At 41.4% G+C, this 14,307-nt stretch overlaps 2 protein-coding genes across 10 annotated transcripts in view; one reads left to right on the plus strand and one right to left on the minus strand.

Moving 5' to 3' along the window:
* smarcd3b (SWI/SNF related, matrix associated, actin dependent regulator of chromatin, subfamily d, member 3b) overlaps positions 1 to 3,523 on the plus strand; it is a 42,410-nt gene extending 38,887 nt beyond the window's left edge. For all 7 annotated transcript variants that reach the window (XM_035613799.2, XM_035613798.2, XM_035613804.2 and 4 more), the window contains 3 exons: positions 53 to 175; positions 533 to 634; positions 761 to 3,523. In XM_035613799.2, coding sequence (XP_035469692.1) covers positions 53 to 175; positions 533 to 634; positions 761 to 814 — 279 coding nt within the window. In that variant the 3' untranslated portion in view covers positions 815 to 3,523. The remainder of the gene's footprint in view (positions 1 to 52; positions 176 to 532; positions 635 to 760) is intronic.
* Positions 3,524 to 4,800: 1,277 nt separating this feature from the next.
* On the minus strand, positions 4,801 to 10,253 carry chpf2 (chondroitin polymerizing factor 2). 3 transcript variants are annotated; one of them, XM_035613792.2, is made up of 6 exons: positions 9,368 to 10,253; positions 8,742 to 8,808; positions 8,331 to 8,636; positions 7,400 to 7,964; positions 7,067 to 7,249; positions 4,801 to 6,651 (listed from the first exon to the last, which is right to left on the minus strand). In XM_035613792.2, exons 3-6 carry the CDS (start codon positions 8,600 to 8,602, stop codon positions 5,377 to 5,379), a joined length of 2,295 nt encoding a protein of 764 aa, XP_035469685.1. In that variant the 5' UTR covers positions 8,603 to 8,636; positions 8,742 to 8,808; positions 9,368 to 10,253; the 3' UTR covers positions 4,801 to 5,376. The 3 variants fall into 3 exon arrangements, with proteins under 3 accessions (XP_035469685.1, XP_035469686.1, XP_035469684.2); XM_035613793.2 differs by lacking the exon at positions 8,742 to 8,808 and having other exon boundaries at positions 8,331 to 8,631; XM_035613791.2 differs by lacking the exon at positions 8,742 to 8,808.
* Between the last annotated feature and the right edge of the window lie 4,054 nt (positions 10,254 to 14,307).

A 14,307-nucleotide genomic window follows, 5' to 3' on the forward strand; every position in this document is an offset into this window, starting at 1 on the left:
TTTACATCTATCAAAATAAAGGATGTTCAGTATATTACGGTTCCTCTTTCAGATCCATGAGACCATCGAGTCCATTAACCAACTGAAGATCCAGAGGGACTTTATGCTCAGTTTCTCCAGAGATCCTAAGGGTTACATCCAGGACTGGCTCAAATCCCAGAGCAGAGACCTTAAGGTTCGTTGCTACTTTTTCTATTTACATGCACACACACAAACACACACTGTCACTCCTCTCTAAACTTAAATTCCTGTAGAAACAACCCATTGCTGCCATTATTTGAAATATATTCTAGATGTCAGGGTGGGAACTAAAAGGCAAACTGATGATGGGAGGGTTTTTATTCACACCTACCAGGTAAAGAATGACATTATCAATGAAGATACACATAAGAGATGATAGTGCTCCTGAAAAAACTGTATGCACCTGCATTACTGTACAGAGTCAATGTACTCCATGTTTGTCATATACAATATTAATGATGGATATGACTTGGTCTTAACATTAATGCTCGTACCTTCTCACTGGCTGTAGTTAATGACAGACGTAGTGGGGAACCCTGAAGAGGAGAGGAGGGCAGCATTTTACCACGAGCCTTGGTCCCAGGAGGCTGTTAGCCGCTATTTCTACTGCAAGGTGAGGAAACAGCATTCTCAGCATCTTTGGCACTCTCTCTAAATCTAAAGCATACTCTAGTTATACCTGTAGATGCTCAAGACAGGTGTTATAGTCATGTTTTTCTTTCCCCTCTTTCCCCGACAGATCCAGCAGAGGAGACAGGAGCTGGAACAGGCATTAGCTGTTCGCAACACCTAAACCGTGAATCTCTGCATCTGATATCAGAGCTTTGTGTGTGTTTGGATGAGGCCATCAGTATAGTCTGCTGAAACCTAATACCTCTAAAAATGTCAGTAACTTAAAAAACAGTCTTTGTCTTTGTGAAAGCAATGACACAAATGAGGTTTCCACAAGCCGGGAGCAATATTGTGCAGGACTGTGAGGAAACCATCGCTAATCACATGTATTCAGCTGCATGGTCAGCCCTCAGAAGTCACCTTGGACCACTAACATCCTCTGACTCACAGTCTGATAAACAAGTTTTGCTCCTCTTCATCAATCTCTGCTTCGTAAATACATCACTAGCTAACCCCTTTTCTCCTTTTCAAAACAAACTCAACTGACTGCTCACACGGTTTTTGGATACTCGTCTCAAAAGAGTTTGCTGCTTTGTCCGACAAAAATGGACGTGACGTAACCCTGTGTCTTAGTCAGTCCTCACAGTCTTTATACTTCATGTTGTCAAGTGATTTTTTGGATTGGATTTTTTTGGGGAGGTGTGATTGTAAGTGTGACTGTGTGTTTTCAATTGTTCTCATTAGTTTTTGAAAACACTGATTAATTACACCAGCAAAGTCAAGGTTGTGACACATTTAGTGGTTGCAGGGAATCAATGCTATCTATAAACCTGAGATGTTTCATTCATTTTCAGGTTTGAGTAAATCAATTTGACTGCTACCAATGTGTCTCACTTAAGTCTTATTCGCCAGTAAACTGATTTGTTTTCTTTTTACAGTGATACCTACATCAGTATTAGCTGAGTTAACTGTAAGTATTATCACATTAATGGATCCATGTCTGTTTATAGGAAAAATTGTGTTGATCATGGTATTGATCATGATAATAAGAGCTTGTCTTTCATTAATCATAGAAGAATTACAAATGTTCTTATACATGTTGAGACTTGTTGACTGATTTGTTTCGTCAAAGTCAGTCAATGCCTTTTCCTTGTGTAGTATTTTTGCCTGTTATTGGTTTGAAAGTTTTACCAAAGGTTGCAACAAGAAGAAGAGAATATGATCACTGAAAGAAATCACGAAGAAATTTATCAAAAATTAAGATCTGGCTTTAGTAGAAATTGCAAACATTTTCTTTTTGTGTTGGTTGGTCTAGAAATATCCAAACACTTTGAGTCTCAAGTTAAACAAACTCTAAAACTATTATTGCAATTAACAGTTAACAGGGCTTTGTACATTTCTACACTTTAATTTTATTTTTAAATTTCTTTGTTTTGTTTTCTAGAGATGTGAATGTAAATATGTTTTTCGCCTTAAGAGGGCCAACTGTACAGTACTCTATAGATATTTTGTGTGTGTTTGATTTGGGGGATTTGGTGCATGAAGGGGGCTCCATGAGTTTTGAATTAGTAGAGCAGGAATGTTAGTGTTCCTCTGTGTCCTATCTGGGGTTGGGTATTTTATTTTAGGTCCATCTCTTGTGTATCGTGGGGGCTAGAAGCGGCAACAAGAAAAGTGCTCCCTCACTTTCAATCCCATTAGCTGTAACACACGATATAACCTGCACCACCTGATCTTGCTTTACACTACTTTGAAATGACATCTAACTCATATGTATATGATGTAATGTCAGGTGGAGGATTTCTTCTCAGCAGTTTCTAGCTGGAACCTTTCTGGGTTTCTTTGCACTGTGCCGTAACTTTTTGTTGGGACTCCCTTCGTCATGGGTGAAACCCTCCTTTATTATCCCAGCATACACAAAAAGTGATTGGATTATTTCCCAAAGACCTATGCATGCTCCATGGAAATCAATTAATACATCTAATGAGACAGTATGTGTAAATGTATAAAAAGATGGCATAGCATTGTGTGAAGAGCAAAATAATCACATGCATTGAAATGCCTTCTGGAAACTTCTTTGCCAAAAATGATGTGCCCTACCAGTAACTAACTGTAGGTGTGATTTTTCTTGACTGTGTTTTTGTTACTAGGTCTAAGTTATATTAACTGCACTCTTTAGAGGAGAAACAGTAGTCAGTGGTAGTATCTTAGTCCTGTGTCTAATCAAGAGTGTTTTTTCTTTGTAAAGCCAGGGCATTCACATTGTTGTCACTGAATCACAAGCACCCTCTCGTGGAGGAAACTAGAAGCTGTGGCTCATGTGACCTCAGCAGTGAGCAGCACTGTACCATGTTAACAGAATGCTGTCTCCAGTTTCTAAACCCAGGCATACTGTTCACATGTTCGTCCCACCTTGCATGTGTTTCTGAAGAGTAGAGACTGCTTTTTCTCTCAGTTTACACTGTTGTCAGAGGGTCACCGACAGTAAGATAATGGTATACACAATACTGTATATCTGTAAAGAGCAAAACTAGTTTGGTGATGACATTCTATGAAAAGATGAAAAAGGGGAAAACAGCTGTGACATTGCGGGACAGCCTGGATGTAAATAAAGAAGCGCTTGCCAAAGTTTGTAAATGCCATGACATCTGATAGGTGTCTTTGTGTCCTCATCGCCTCTGTGGTAACATGATGTTAAAGCTGCATACAGTGTCAGTAAAATGTTGCTCAACTCAACAGCTCAACTAAGAGTTAGGATGATGTGTGATAAATTTGGGAGAAACTAAAATGGAAATCCTCTCTTAAACTGAATAAATATTCCCACAATGTAACTGGGATGTAAAAGGTGCCATTATCTCACAGTAAAATAATGGGAGTGACATTTTTTCAATCAGCGATTTTTGTTATAAAGTGGTGATTCTGTAAAAAAGTTTGAAATGAGACAAGACACTTCCTTCATACCTATTTTATAATTTCGTAAATAATGATGTGTGTACTTCTGTAACACAAACAGATTTAAATTTGATGAATAATTATCCAAGGAAAATCATTGTTTTCATATTTGTGGTTAAACGTTAGATCCCAAGAGCTGTTATGCCCTATTATGAAAAAAAAACAACCCTTATCATTAAATGGTTTGCCCTAACATGCACCTGTGATTAGGGGAATCCAAGCTACCTGGACTCCTTTCAATATGGGTAAAGCATAATGCTGAAATAGATGATGTCTTCATTAAGTAATACTTTAAAATGACAGTTTTACAACTGCACTATCCAGTTATTCAAATAATTGTGTACTCTGCTATATTACCAATCTTTGAAAGAGCATTCCTACCTTGCCTCAGCAAAGTGCTAATATTGCTGACTGGTGGGTTAAACTTTCTGCATGAGCGCAGTGTTTGTCAGAGGCAGACAGGCATTTTATTCTTCCCTGACCTCACCACAAGGAAGCAGATGGAGGCCTTTCCACTGAGAATTTGCAGCGGTGCTGTAAAACTGACTGCAGTAATGCTCCGCCACAGAAAGAGCCTCATTCACTCGGCTGCTCCACTATTCTCCTGAGCTGACAACCCCTTACCCGGAGAAGTCTGGTGGGTGGGGGAAGTTAAGGGCCCTTAGTGCAATCGCCTTACCCCTTTGGTGAACAGGAGGAGAAGGCTGTGTGAAGTGAGCCATTCAGCCTGTTCAACCATCTCACTGTTAAGGTTAACCAGCCACTCCACAGCAGGGCTTGGCTAGGTAGACCTGACCCTCCCTCTGGGCACTGAGTTCACATCTCTCCCCAAAGACTGTAATGTGTACAGAATACACACCAAAACCCAGGGAGGCCCAGGCAGGGGTGGAGAGTTACTGACTTACTGTGAGAAGAGGTAGAGCAGGCTGCTTCGGAAACAACCACTTCGCTAATTTTGGGCGCCACACTAAAGCTTTTAAGAAAACTGGGAAGAATAATTCTAAAGAAAATACTTAGGAACATGAGCACGCATCACTAGTAATCGCAACATTTTTCTGCCTTTTTCCAGCACTGCCAAGCAAATAAACTTACCTCCAGGACTAACTGTTTAAGTATGCTGCATGCAGATCCTATTAACAGCTGTCTTTTTGTCTAATGACCTTCTTTTATTTTTTTACTAACTTTCTGCAGTATGAATGAAGAAAAAGGAACAACTCACAGCAACAATAACACTTTAATACTTCTTATAAAAAGAACATATGTTAAAGAAAAGGCAGCTAACGGCTTCAGCTTGTTCCCATATTATTTTAAATATCTTCCCAAAGAAATATTTATTGCTCTATTTTTTCTCTCAATTATTTTAACAACTAAAGTCTTTTATCAATGTATTATTTCATGATAGAAGTTCATTTTTTATTTTATTTATTTTTAAATGGCAAGAGCAGGAATACTACTAACAGCTCCTTTGTATTCTTTGAATGTCCACATTTAAGGAGGTGTGAGGAGAAACTTTGATGACTCATAATTTGTCTAGACATGACAGATTCATAGATCTAGACTCAAGAGTCAGAAGAAATTGTAGGTAGTGAGCAGAGAGATTTTCAGTTGGAGGATACACCATTTGCACTGTCAAAGCACCCATGCACATGGCGGCTGTTTTTATCCAATCCTCAGCTCTTTCTGGCAAATACAAGAATTTCAGTGTGTTGATCACTTAAGTACCCTATTACAATTCATTTAGTTCTGTGTGGATATCCTTTAGTCCAGGTGTGTAAGAGGTTCAGGTGGCCTCTAGGTGCTGTTAGCCTGCTCTTGTTCAAAAAGAGCCATGGCTAGATGAGAGCGTGAGCCCAGACCCTCCAGGTTGCTGATTACACAGCGGTGGTAGATGTCCTCACTGAACCGTGGGTTGCACGCTCGCCGAACATATTTCTGGATAAGTGCCGGCTCTACAGCTCTGAACACATGTAAGCCTGAGTAGCGAACAAATATATCGTACACATCCATGCTTTCTAGCAGCTCCTCATTGTCTAAGATGTCAGCAGCCATCTTGGTCCGTGCGCTCATGTAATCCGCATTGTAAAAGCAAGCCTCATCAAAGACATGGCGATCAAAGTGGCCGTCTCTCAGCGACTCAGAGGCAAAGGAAGAGGAGGCAGCAGAGGGCTGTTGGTCGCGGTAGATGACAGCAGGACTGTACTCCTGGAAGTGGATGGGGAAGAAGACTTGCCAGTTGCTGATGGCGTTCATTCTGCAGCGGTTCAGAAAGTCAGCGTTGACTTCTGTCCACACGCTGGCAAGGAAAAACAGCGTGTCCACAGGATGCTTCTTAGAGATGATGTCCATCAGCTTGACCTGTGAAGGCACCTCCGTCTTCACACTTATCCAAGGAATCTTCACGTCTCCGTAGCGTTTCTCCACCTCCCCGATCATGGCTTTGATGCCAGCAAACACGTCTGTCTGGCTGACTCGCTGTGCATCAAATGGATCATATATGAACAAGAACGTGAGCAAAACATTATCATGAGTGTCAAGAGTGTTCATCACATACATGTCGAGGAAGTTGCTAACATAATCCTGATCCTGGGCAGTAACAGGCAGGATGACCTGAACCCGTGTTGCCTCTGTCACATAAGGCATGGGGATAATCTCAACTGCACTGAGAGGTCGCAACAGGTTGACCCTTTTTACAATCACTTGACTGTGGCCTTTCTGGGTAAAGGCCTCCAGAGCGAGGTCCAGCATGTACTCCATACCACGCGTAGGATCAAAGCGCCGGTACCCATTAAGTAGATGCCGTTTACGGAAGCGAAGCTGTGGCTGGTAACGTTCATTTAGACGTTCCACTGCAATCTCCAGAACTGCAGTTACATCTGCACGGTCCGCCCCCCTCATCTCACACTTCGGAGAGCTGTCAATGCATGAGTAAATATGCTCCTCTGTAAAGTACTCCCAGTTTATCACCTCAAAACGGGTTCTTGGTTTGAAGGGAGGGTTGATTCCTATAGGCCATGTGACTCCAGCCCTACCCTCTGGCGTCAAGTCACTCAGGTTGTTGATCTGCATCTGATGAGTACACAAAAACATGTCATATGCATTGTAAAAGCTGAAAAAGATTAAATGAGAAATGCTGTCTATGCTGTGTAAACATTTGCCTTCATGACTTTGTGGTGAAAAGGCATATTTAAAGTCAAGCTAAAACAGCAGCTTCTTAGATTTTGCTTCTTAGGCATATCATATACATGAAAAGATGACACAGGAATTTAACATTTCATGTTTCAGCAAAACACAGTATACTTTGTTTTGGCTTTCTGACACATAAATATGATATCAGTCAGGAATTTCAGCACTGGTTCACAATGGGTGTGGTGGAGAGAAGAAAAAAACATTATACTGTAACTTTTTAGCAGCTCACTGGATGTTGTCACATGACATACGTTGTTTGTAGATGTGAAAAAAGCATGATTGGGAATTAACAAACCTGGAGCTGTTCAATCTGTAGGTAAGTCCATTCCAGCTCGATCTGGCTGAAGCGTTTGTGCAGGCGGTACATGAGATTAGGTTCTGAAACAGGATGCACTGTGAAGGCATTTTTAAACTCAGTGCTGTCTTCACGTTCTGGATCTGCATTTTTCCTGAGTTCAAAGTAGCGATAGGTCATCTCCTGTGAGCCACACAAACATTGAAAATGAAAAAGAAGTGTGAGAATATTCTGTCAATAAATCTGTCAGAGACTGATAATACTACTCTTTTTTTTTATAATTCGCATTCACATTTCTATTGATACCCATGCATTAGTCTGTGTTTTCTTTACCTGGTGCACCTCCAGACAACTGAGACCCAGGTAGTCAATAATGCAGCGGCCCAGCCACTCATCAGGTCTCACGCTGAGGATGTCATTACGGCACGTGTCAAGATGGGGCTGCAGACGGGCCAGCAGACTGCGAGACAGTAGATAGCCATAGCCCCCGTGGCAGTAGCGTGCTTTCTCCTCCCCACCAATGAACTCCTCCGCCCTACCCATATACAGGTCCTGACCTGCACTGAGGTGGCCCACAAGCTCAGACAGACGGTCTGCCTGCATGTAAGTGTCATCCTGGGCTAAGAGGAACCAGTCATAGTCTGAGCCGTAGTGCTGGTGGAGGTGACGCACTGTCTCGTACATCAGCCACACTGGGCGGTCATCACCGTGTGCGACCACAGTCATACCATGAGGCACCTTGGGGCTGCGCAAACCAGTGAAGAAAAAAGTGCGGTGGAAGTGGTGGGCAACTGTGCGGTTCACTGCCACAGCAAGCGTGTTCAGGGTAGCCCGAGAGGTCAGTACACCCACAAGCAGTCGCTCCCTGATGCCGAGTTCTGTGTGGATATATCGGGTTCTGGAGATATGGACAAAGAACCATGGAATGGAAAAAATGAAAATGAAAAGCAAAAAGATGACATGATACCTCCCACCTTGTTTCCATTACTTTTGGACATTTGCAAAAACATGTATTACTAATGTAGCCTCTAATCTATAGGGCAGCTATGCTCTATATCGCAGTCTGTGTATTTAGATTATCGCAGAAGATATTTCAATATAACCCTATTAAAAGTAGAATTGACAAATAAGAATATTGAATCAAATCTCTAGTTCCTTAAAACAAATACAGTAAGATATAAAGTAGTGACAGCCTTTTCACACTTTTTTATCATGGAGAATAAGTACCTGCAAACGAGGACTAGAACATGACTTTCTTACTCACCTGAGAACTTTCTTATGTGGCTTGTTTGGGTCTTTGTGATAGGGCACGATACGTGGATGGAAGTCTTCATCGCCAGCTTCATCCCTTGAGACTCTCTGGGCATCCCCTCTGCCCAGGAAAAGCCTACCATTGCCCAGCTCATCCCTACAGGACTCATCGGTGTCCCCTTGCCTCCAGGACACCATCAAAAGACTCAGACTGCATCCCAGAGAGAGCCCCAGGATAAGGGGTAAGGCAGGCCTGAACAGGGCCAAAAACGAGGAGAGACGCATATCTGGCTGTCTTGAGCTCGGTAGTGACGCTGCTCTGGAAAAAAAATACAGCCTAGAATGTACCGAGCATTTGAAGAAGTTTCAACTTTTCTGCCCGAGCTTAACACGATTAAGACACAAGATGACTTATCTTAGTTACCTTGAATTTACATTGTGTTTCTTTCTTCAGTCAGACTTGGCGAGTCGTTGTGAAGTTTTTAATCAGCCTATCGAGTAGAGTATATTTAAATATGAATTCCCAGGGCACGGAATTAAAAGACGTGCCGTTTTATCTTTAGCTTCATATTTGAAAATACAAAATTGTAAACGTGATGCTAACTTACTGGTATAAACTAGTTTTCCCTTTGAAAAAAACTATTGATTGCAAATCGCTCAACACTATTAGCGGTTAATGCGACTTCTCTGCTGTTTGACAAACCAAACTGGTTATGTTAGTCATCGTTATGTAAACTATGTACCGGTACACTGGACATAACAGGGATTTTTGAGCTAACGCTATGTTAATTGGCTTAACCAAATTTTGCCTAGCATTAATAGCTACTTCTAAAGTGAGCTAACTGATGTAGCTAGAAGCGATATGTCATCTGGTAAGGTTGCCCGTTAGAGTTGATTGTTCTCTACTAAATCAGTAAAAACAAATAGAAAGCGAGATGACTCAAAGGCTTTTGGTCACCTCTTCTGAAATTAAAATCTAGGCAGTACAACAATAACATTACGTTTCGGAGAAAACATCCACAAGCAAGCTAGTATCCTAGCACCGCGTACGTTGTTTCAGTACAGATACGTCGCTTCTCAATCCATGTCCAAAAACATCTCCAAAAACACCGACTTGAAGCCATCGATCTGATTTTTCATTGTTGATAAGCAACCAAGCGGAGCCATACAGAAGTCGTCCATTTTCTTCAGTTTCTTTACTTCCTCAAATACCGAGTTCCACATGCACAGATTAGAAATAGCGTCCCTCTCGACGTGTTCACCCTCCTCACCACAGACTGAGCCTCTGCTGCTGCAGCATCACATCAGAGGAGTGTGGCTGCGCGATTAGAACCTCTTAAAAAAAGACTGTATGACTATAACGGCAAAATACTATATTTATATGAACGTGTATGATGATGATATAAGTGTAGGCCTAAGCCAAAATATGGATATCAATGATCATGGCCCCTGGGGCAGAGAATTACAGTTTCATCATATCCCCAGGCACTCAGAAACCTATTGAAACCCGTTTCCGCAAGTATGATGAAAAAAAAATCATGTAAGTCATTATAATGAGTTAGTATCTCAAAATAATGACTTACTATACCAAAATAATGACTATAAATGATATATTGAGAGCAGTGTGTGTGTGTGTGTGTGTGAGTGAGTGAGCGCGTGTGACAGTGAGAGAATGTGTGTGTGAATGCTTGTGTGGGTGTGTGAGTGTGAGAGAATGTGTGTGTGTGTGTGTGTGTGTGTGTGAGAATGGGTGTGTGAATGCTTGTGTGGGTGTGTAGGAGCGGCTCATCATCTGGACCTAGCTAAGCAGGCAAGGCTGTGCTCAACTCCCCTGGCAGTAAATAGATGTCGGCTCCCCAGGCAGACTGCGCTGGATTGTTGTTGTAGTCCAACTACTAGTAGAATACGGCCGCTTAGATCCTTGTATTTAGTAATTTTTGTGATAGTTTTGGATCAACAAAATGTTGCCCCCATTTTGTACAGACCCTGGATCGGTTCCTGATCACACGCATGTTAACTAGGCGCTCATATGCGTTTGTGTTGCCAGTGTTGTATGAGTGGCGTAACTCCTGTTGTGAATGGGGCAGTGCGTGGAGAATGTGCGTAGTGTGTAGGGGTGTTGAAATTAATCGTTTCTACGATGCATCGCGATGCGGAAGTGGACGATGCTGCATCGATGCAGTGACGGACAATAATCGATTATAGATTACTGCCGTTACTTGTTGATTTTCTGACCGCGGCTGGACAATAAAGTTTCAGAGTTCAAAATTACTTCCTGGTAGTAGAAGCGCCTGTCAAGGAAATAGCGGACAGAGCTCAGCCAAGAATTGATGCTGTAACCAAGCTTTTATTGTTACGCCTGTACTGTATCATTTATACAAAATAATGACACGGAGACCGTCGTATTTACCAACGTAATCCAAGAAGGAGCAACAACAACTGTATTTATCACCGTCAAACACTACAGCGCATCCACTCCCTTCTTCCGTTCTGCCCTTCACAATAAAACCTCAACTTAAAATCACTCAACATTTTGCTGAGGCAACCCAAAAACAGATTCCAATTAAAATGTAATATATTACATAAATAAATTAGCTTACACTACGTTGCTGTTTGCTAAGTGTCCCTTTTTAAGTTAAAATAAAAAAGGGAGTTCATATATATCTGACAGCTTTGATTCATTGATGAAAACGTAGCTATGATGTGCAGTAATATAAAAAATGGAAGATGCTTCGCATTGTGATGCATCCTGATGCATCGTGAAATCGAATTGAATTGTATCGTTCACAGGAAAATCGTAATCGAATCGAATCGTGAGACCAGTGAAGATTCACACCCCTATTCAATGCTACCTGTACTTTTGTGTTCCAGATTCATTGTGATGTTAGTAACAATCAGGCAGTGCTCTTGTCCTGTGATGTTTTGTAGAATACAGGTTACAGCAGTACTGTAATTTATTGCACCTTTCCAAAACATAAAGATTTATGTTTTGTTTTGATGACCATTTCGCGATGCTTAGCGATGCATAACAACGCGTTGTGTAGTGTGTATGTGCGTGGAGCGAGAGAGTGACACAAGAGAGAGAGAGCTAAGGAGCGGAGCAGCTAGAAGTCCGGTGTGCATGAGTGTAGGAGATGTGTATGGTACGGTGGCCCTGTGCAAACCACAACAGCAACTCACACAACATGACAGCAATTCACCACAACACAACAGCAACTCACACAACACGAAAGCAACTCACACAACAAGACAACAATTCATACAATACAACCAATCAGGAAGAGTATCGGTGTCCAATACGTACCTACCCATTCCGTTTCAGTCTCACCAGTGCTGTTGTGTTGTGTGAGTTGCTGTTGTGGCTATTTGCTGTTGTGTTGTGTGATTTGATGTTGTGTTATAGTGATTTGCTGTTGTGTTGTGGCGACTTGCTGTTTTGTTGTAGTGATTTGCTGTTGTGTTTTGGTGATGTGCTGTTGTGTTTTGGTGATTTGCTGTTGTGTTGTGGCGATTTGCTGTTGTGTTTTGGGATTTGCTGTTGTGTTGTGGCCATTTGCTGTCGTGTTGTGTGATTTGCTGTTGTGGTTTGCACTTCATGGCCACCTTAGTATGGAGTTAGAATTGGTTAAATTAATCCAGCGCACAAAAAAATTGACGTGCAGATGTAAATCCCTCGAGGCTCAAGAGGATCTGCTCTTGCTTGCGGGAGAGGCAGCGTCGCTGCTCGAGGTTTATTTCTGCCCTCGCGGTGCACATTATACACTCACACCAGAGGCAGCTTCCACTTGCTCGTGGAGTGCTTTTTACGCTCCTGGGGAAAGTTTTTGACACTTTGTGGCCGCATCAGCAGGACGAGAGTCAACGACCGGTAATGTTGTCCATAGAAAAATTTTAATATTCGCTATTCATACATTTTCAAGTTGGCTGTAGCTGTCAAAAACGTCCAGTGGCCCCGCCCCCAAAGTGTCAAAAACTTTCCCCAGGAGAGTAGAAAGCAATCCACGAGCAAGTGGAAGTTGCCTCTGGTGTGAGTGTTTAATGTGCACTGCGAATGCAGAAATAACCCTCGAGCAGCGACGCTGCCTCTCCCGCAAAAAAGAGCAGGGTTGAGGTCGAATTGTCAAATTGGCTTAGGAAGTTTCCTAAATCTTGACGTGACCCGAAAGTATTTAATCAGCAGCAATAATAAGGGCTGTTCGGATATGACCCAGAAGAGACGCACGTCATCATGTCAATTACTGTTACATATGAATCATTTACATCTGATGTCACACGGTGGTTAAACACACTGAAACATGCTGATGGAGCCGCTGCGTTTTTCATCTTCTGAAATTTGTAGTTTCACCATGGCAGACGCACGTCAATAACACTCGCGTCGCGTGATGACGTTGTATAGTGAAAGTAGAGTCGGATTCTCTAAGCAGCGCTGACGGCTTTTCTTATTTCCTATCAGTCCTCCTTTACACCTTTCGTTGACCTCATGAAGTTTTCCACTGAGGTCAAGGAATAGTAGATAGGAATAGTACATGGGGAAGGACAATTAAACCTCACCCTACATCCTCTTGAGCCTCAAGGGATTTAAATCTTTGCGCTATGGTTAATATCTGTGTATGTGAAATCACATACATCGCTCGTGAGTCATTTTTTTGTGCGCTGGATTAATGAACCAATTCTAACTCCATAAACCTGTTTCTTCTTATCTACCTACGTCTGTGTCTGCACTGCTTGGTACAAACTAAACACCCAGTCGTAACATCAAGTCCATAATCATAGGATTTCGCTTTTGATTGTTTGAAAGGTGTAAGTGTTTATGAAAAGACAGGAAATCACCATGTTCCATAATGAATTCATTACTACCTGAAGAATGAAGTGATTAAATGGAAAACCGTTTACAAAGCCGTGCACATGGATTACTAAACTGTGGGTACGGCTTACACATGGCTCTTTTTTTTCTTCTCACCTGAGCTTAGAAGGGCTCGTACTTTGCAAACGCTGTTGTTTAACATTAATTAATATAAACTATAATAAACAATACATCTATAGGTGAGATACAATATTGCTAAAATAGCATCGATCCAAAATAAATATATAAACAGCTTCACCAAATCAATTTCTTTATATATATTTGTATTCTATCGTTATTAGGCTATGGTAGAGTAGTATACTTATAAATTAATACACCATACCTTTAACACACATTTATGCTTAGCTTGGTGTGTAGAGCGTAATCTACAAGTATAAATGGGCTTCCATACAGCCTGATGTGTTTTGTTAGTTGCAGCATTAGTACTGCCTGATGTGTGCAGTGAACTTTATGCGGGGAAATGTATATAAATATTTTAACATGGGTTACTTCTACATAGGGTTACCTCTACAAAGCCAAGGCCTCAAGATGGACATGAATAAATTACTGATAAGACAGGCCCAAGGGCCCATAATATCAAGGGGCTCCTGGACCTAACCTTTTTAATTGATTGACACACATTCATTGTCATCCTATACTCACCTGGTGTAAATATTTTTTATTTTTTCATATTTGTAACCATGTCCTGCCACTTAACAGTTGTTCATTTCAATTGAATTTGTGGGCACTAACTCCTTTGCACATCTGGTTATCACCTTTGATTTTTTTAATGTTTTAGATATGCTTGGTAAATCGTGTATCGTGTACTGTATTTTTATGTATGGGCCCTTTATGGATCTGTGTACAGCACTTGAACTTATGATGCATTTTAAGATGGGGGGGGGGGGAGTCTGTCTTAGACTTAATATGACCAGGGGCCCATTGTCTCAAAAGGTTCTTGTGAAGATGGATAATTGAAGATGGCCACGCCATAGTTGATCATATACTTCAGTGGTACAAATGTCTAACAAATTAGAGATTTGTTAAATTTGTAGTCATAAATGATGTGGAGTAAACCCTAGCCTTTTTAACAGTGATCTGAAAAAGGTGAATTTAGGAAAGTATGGCTCAGACGACTGTCTATCAT

This window comes from Scophthalmus maximus, chromosome 16 (genome assembly GCF_022379125.1).
Source record: "Scophthalmus maximus strain ysfricsl-2021 chromosome 16, ASM2237912v1, whole genome shotgun sequence".
NCBI lineage: Eukaryota > Metazoa > Chordata > Actinopteri > Pleuronectiformes > Scophthalmidae > Scophthalmus > Scophthalmus maximus.

Excerpts from the sequence above, each read along its gene's own strand:
- chpf2 (XM_035613791.2), bottom strand. The coding sequence starts at position 9,441 with ATGGCTTCAAGTCGGTGTTTTTGGAGATGTTTTTGGACATGGATTGAG. Across the intron at positions 7,965-8,330 it reads CCACATAAGAAAGTTCTCAG|AACCCGATATATCCACACAG; the intron begins GTGAGTAAGAAA and ends CCATATCTCCAG. Across the intron at positions 6,652-7,066 it reads TACAGATTGAACAGCTCCAG|ATGCAGATCAACAACCTGAG; the intron begins GTTTGTTAATTC and ends TGTACTCATCAG.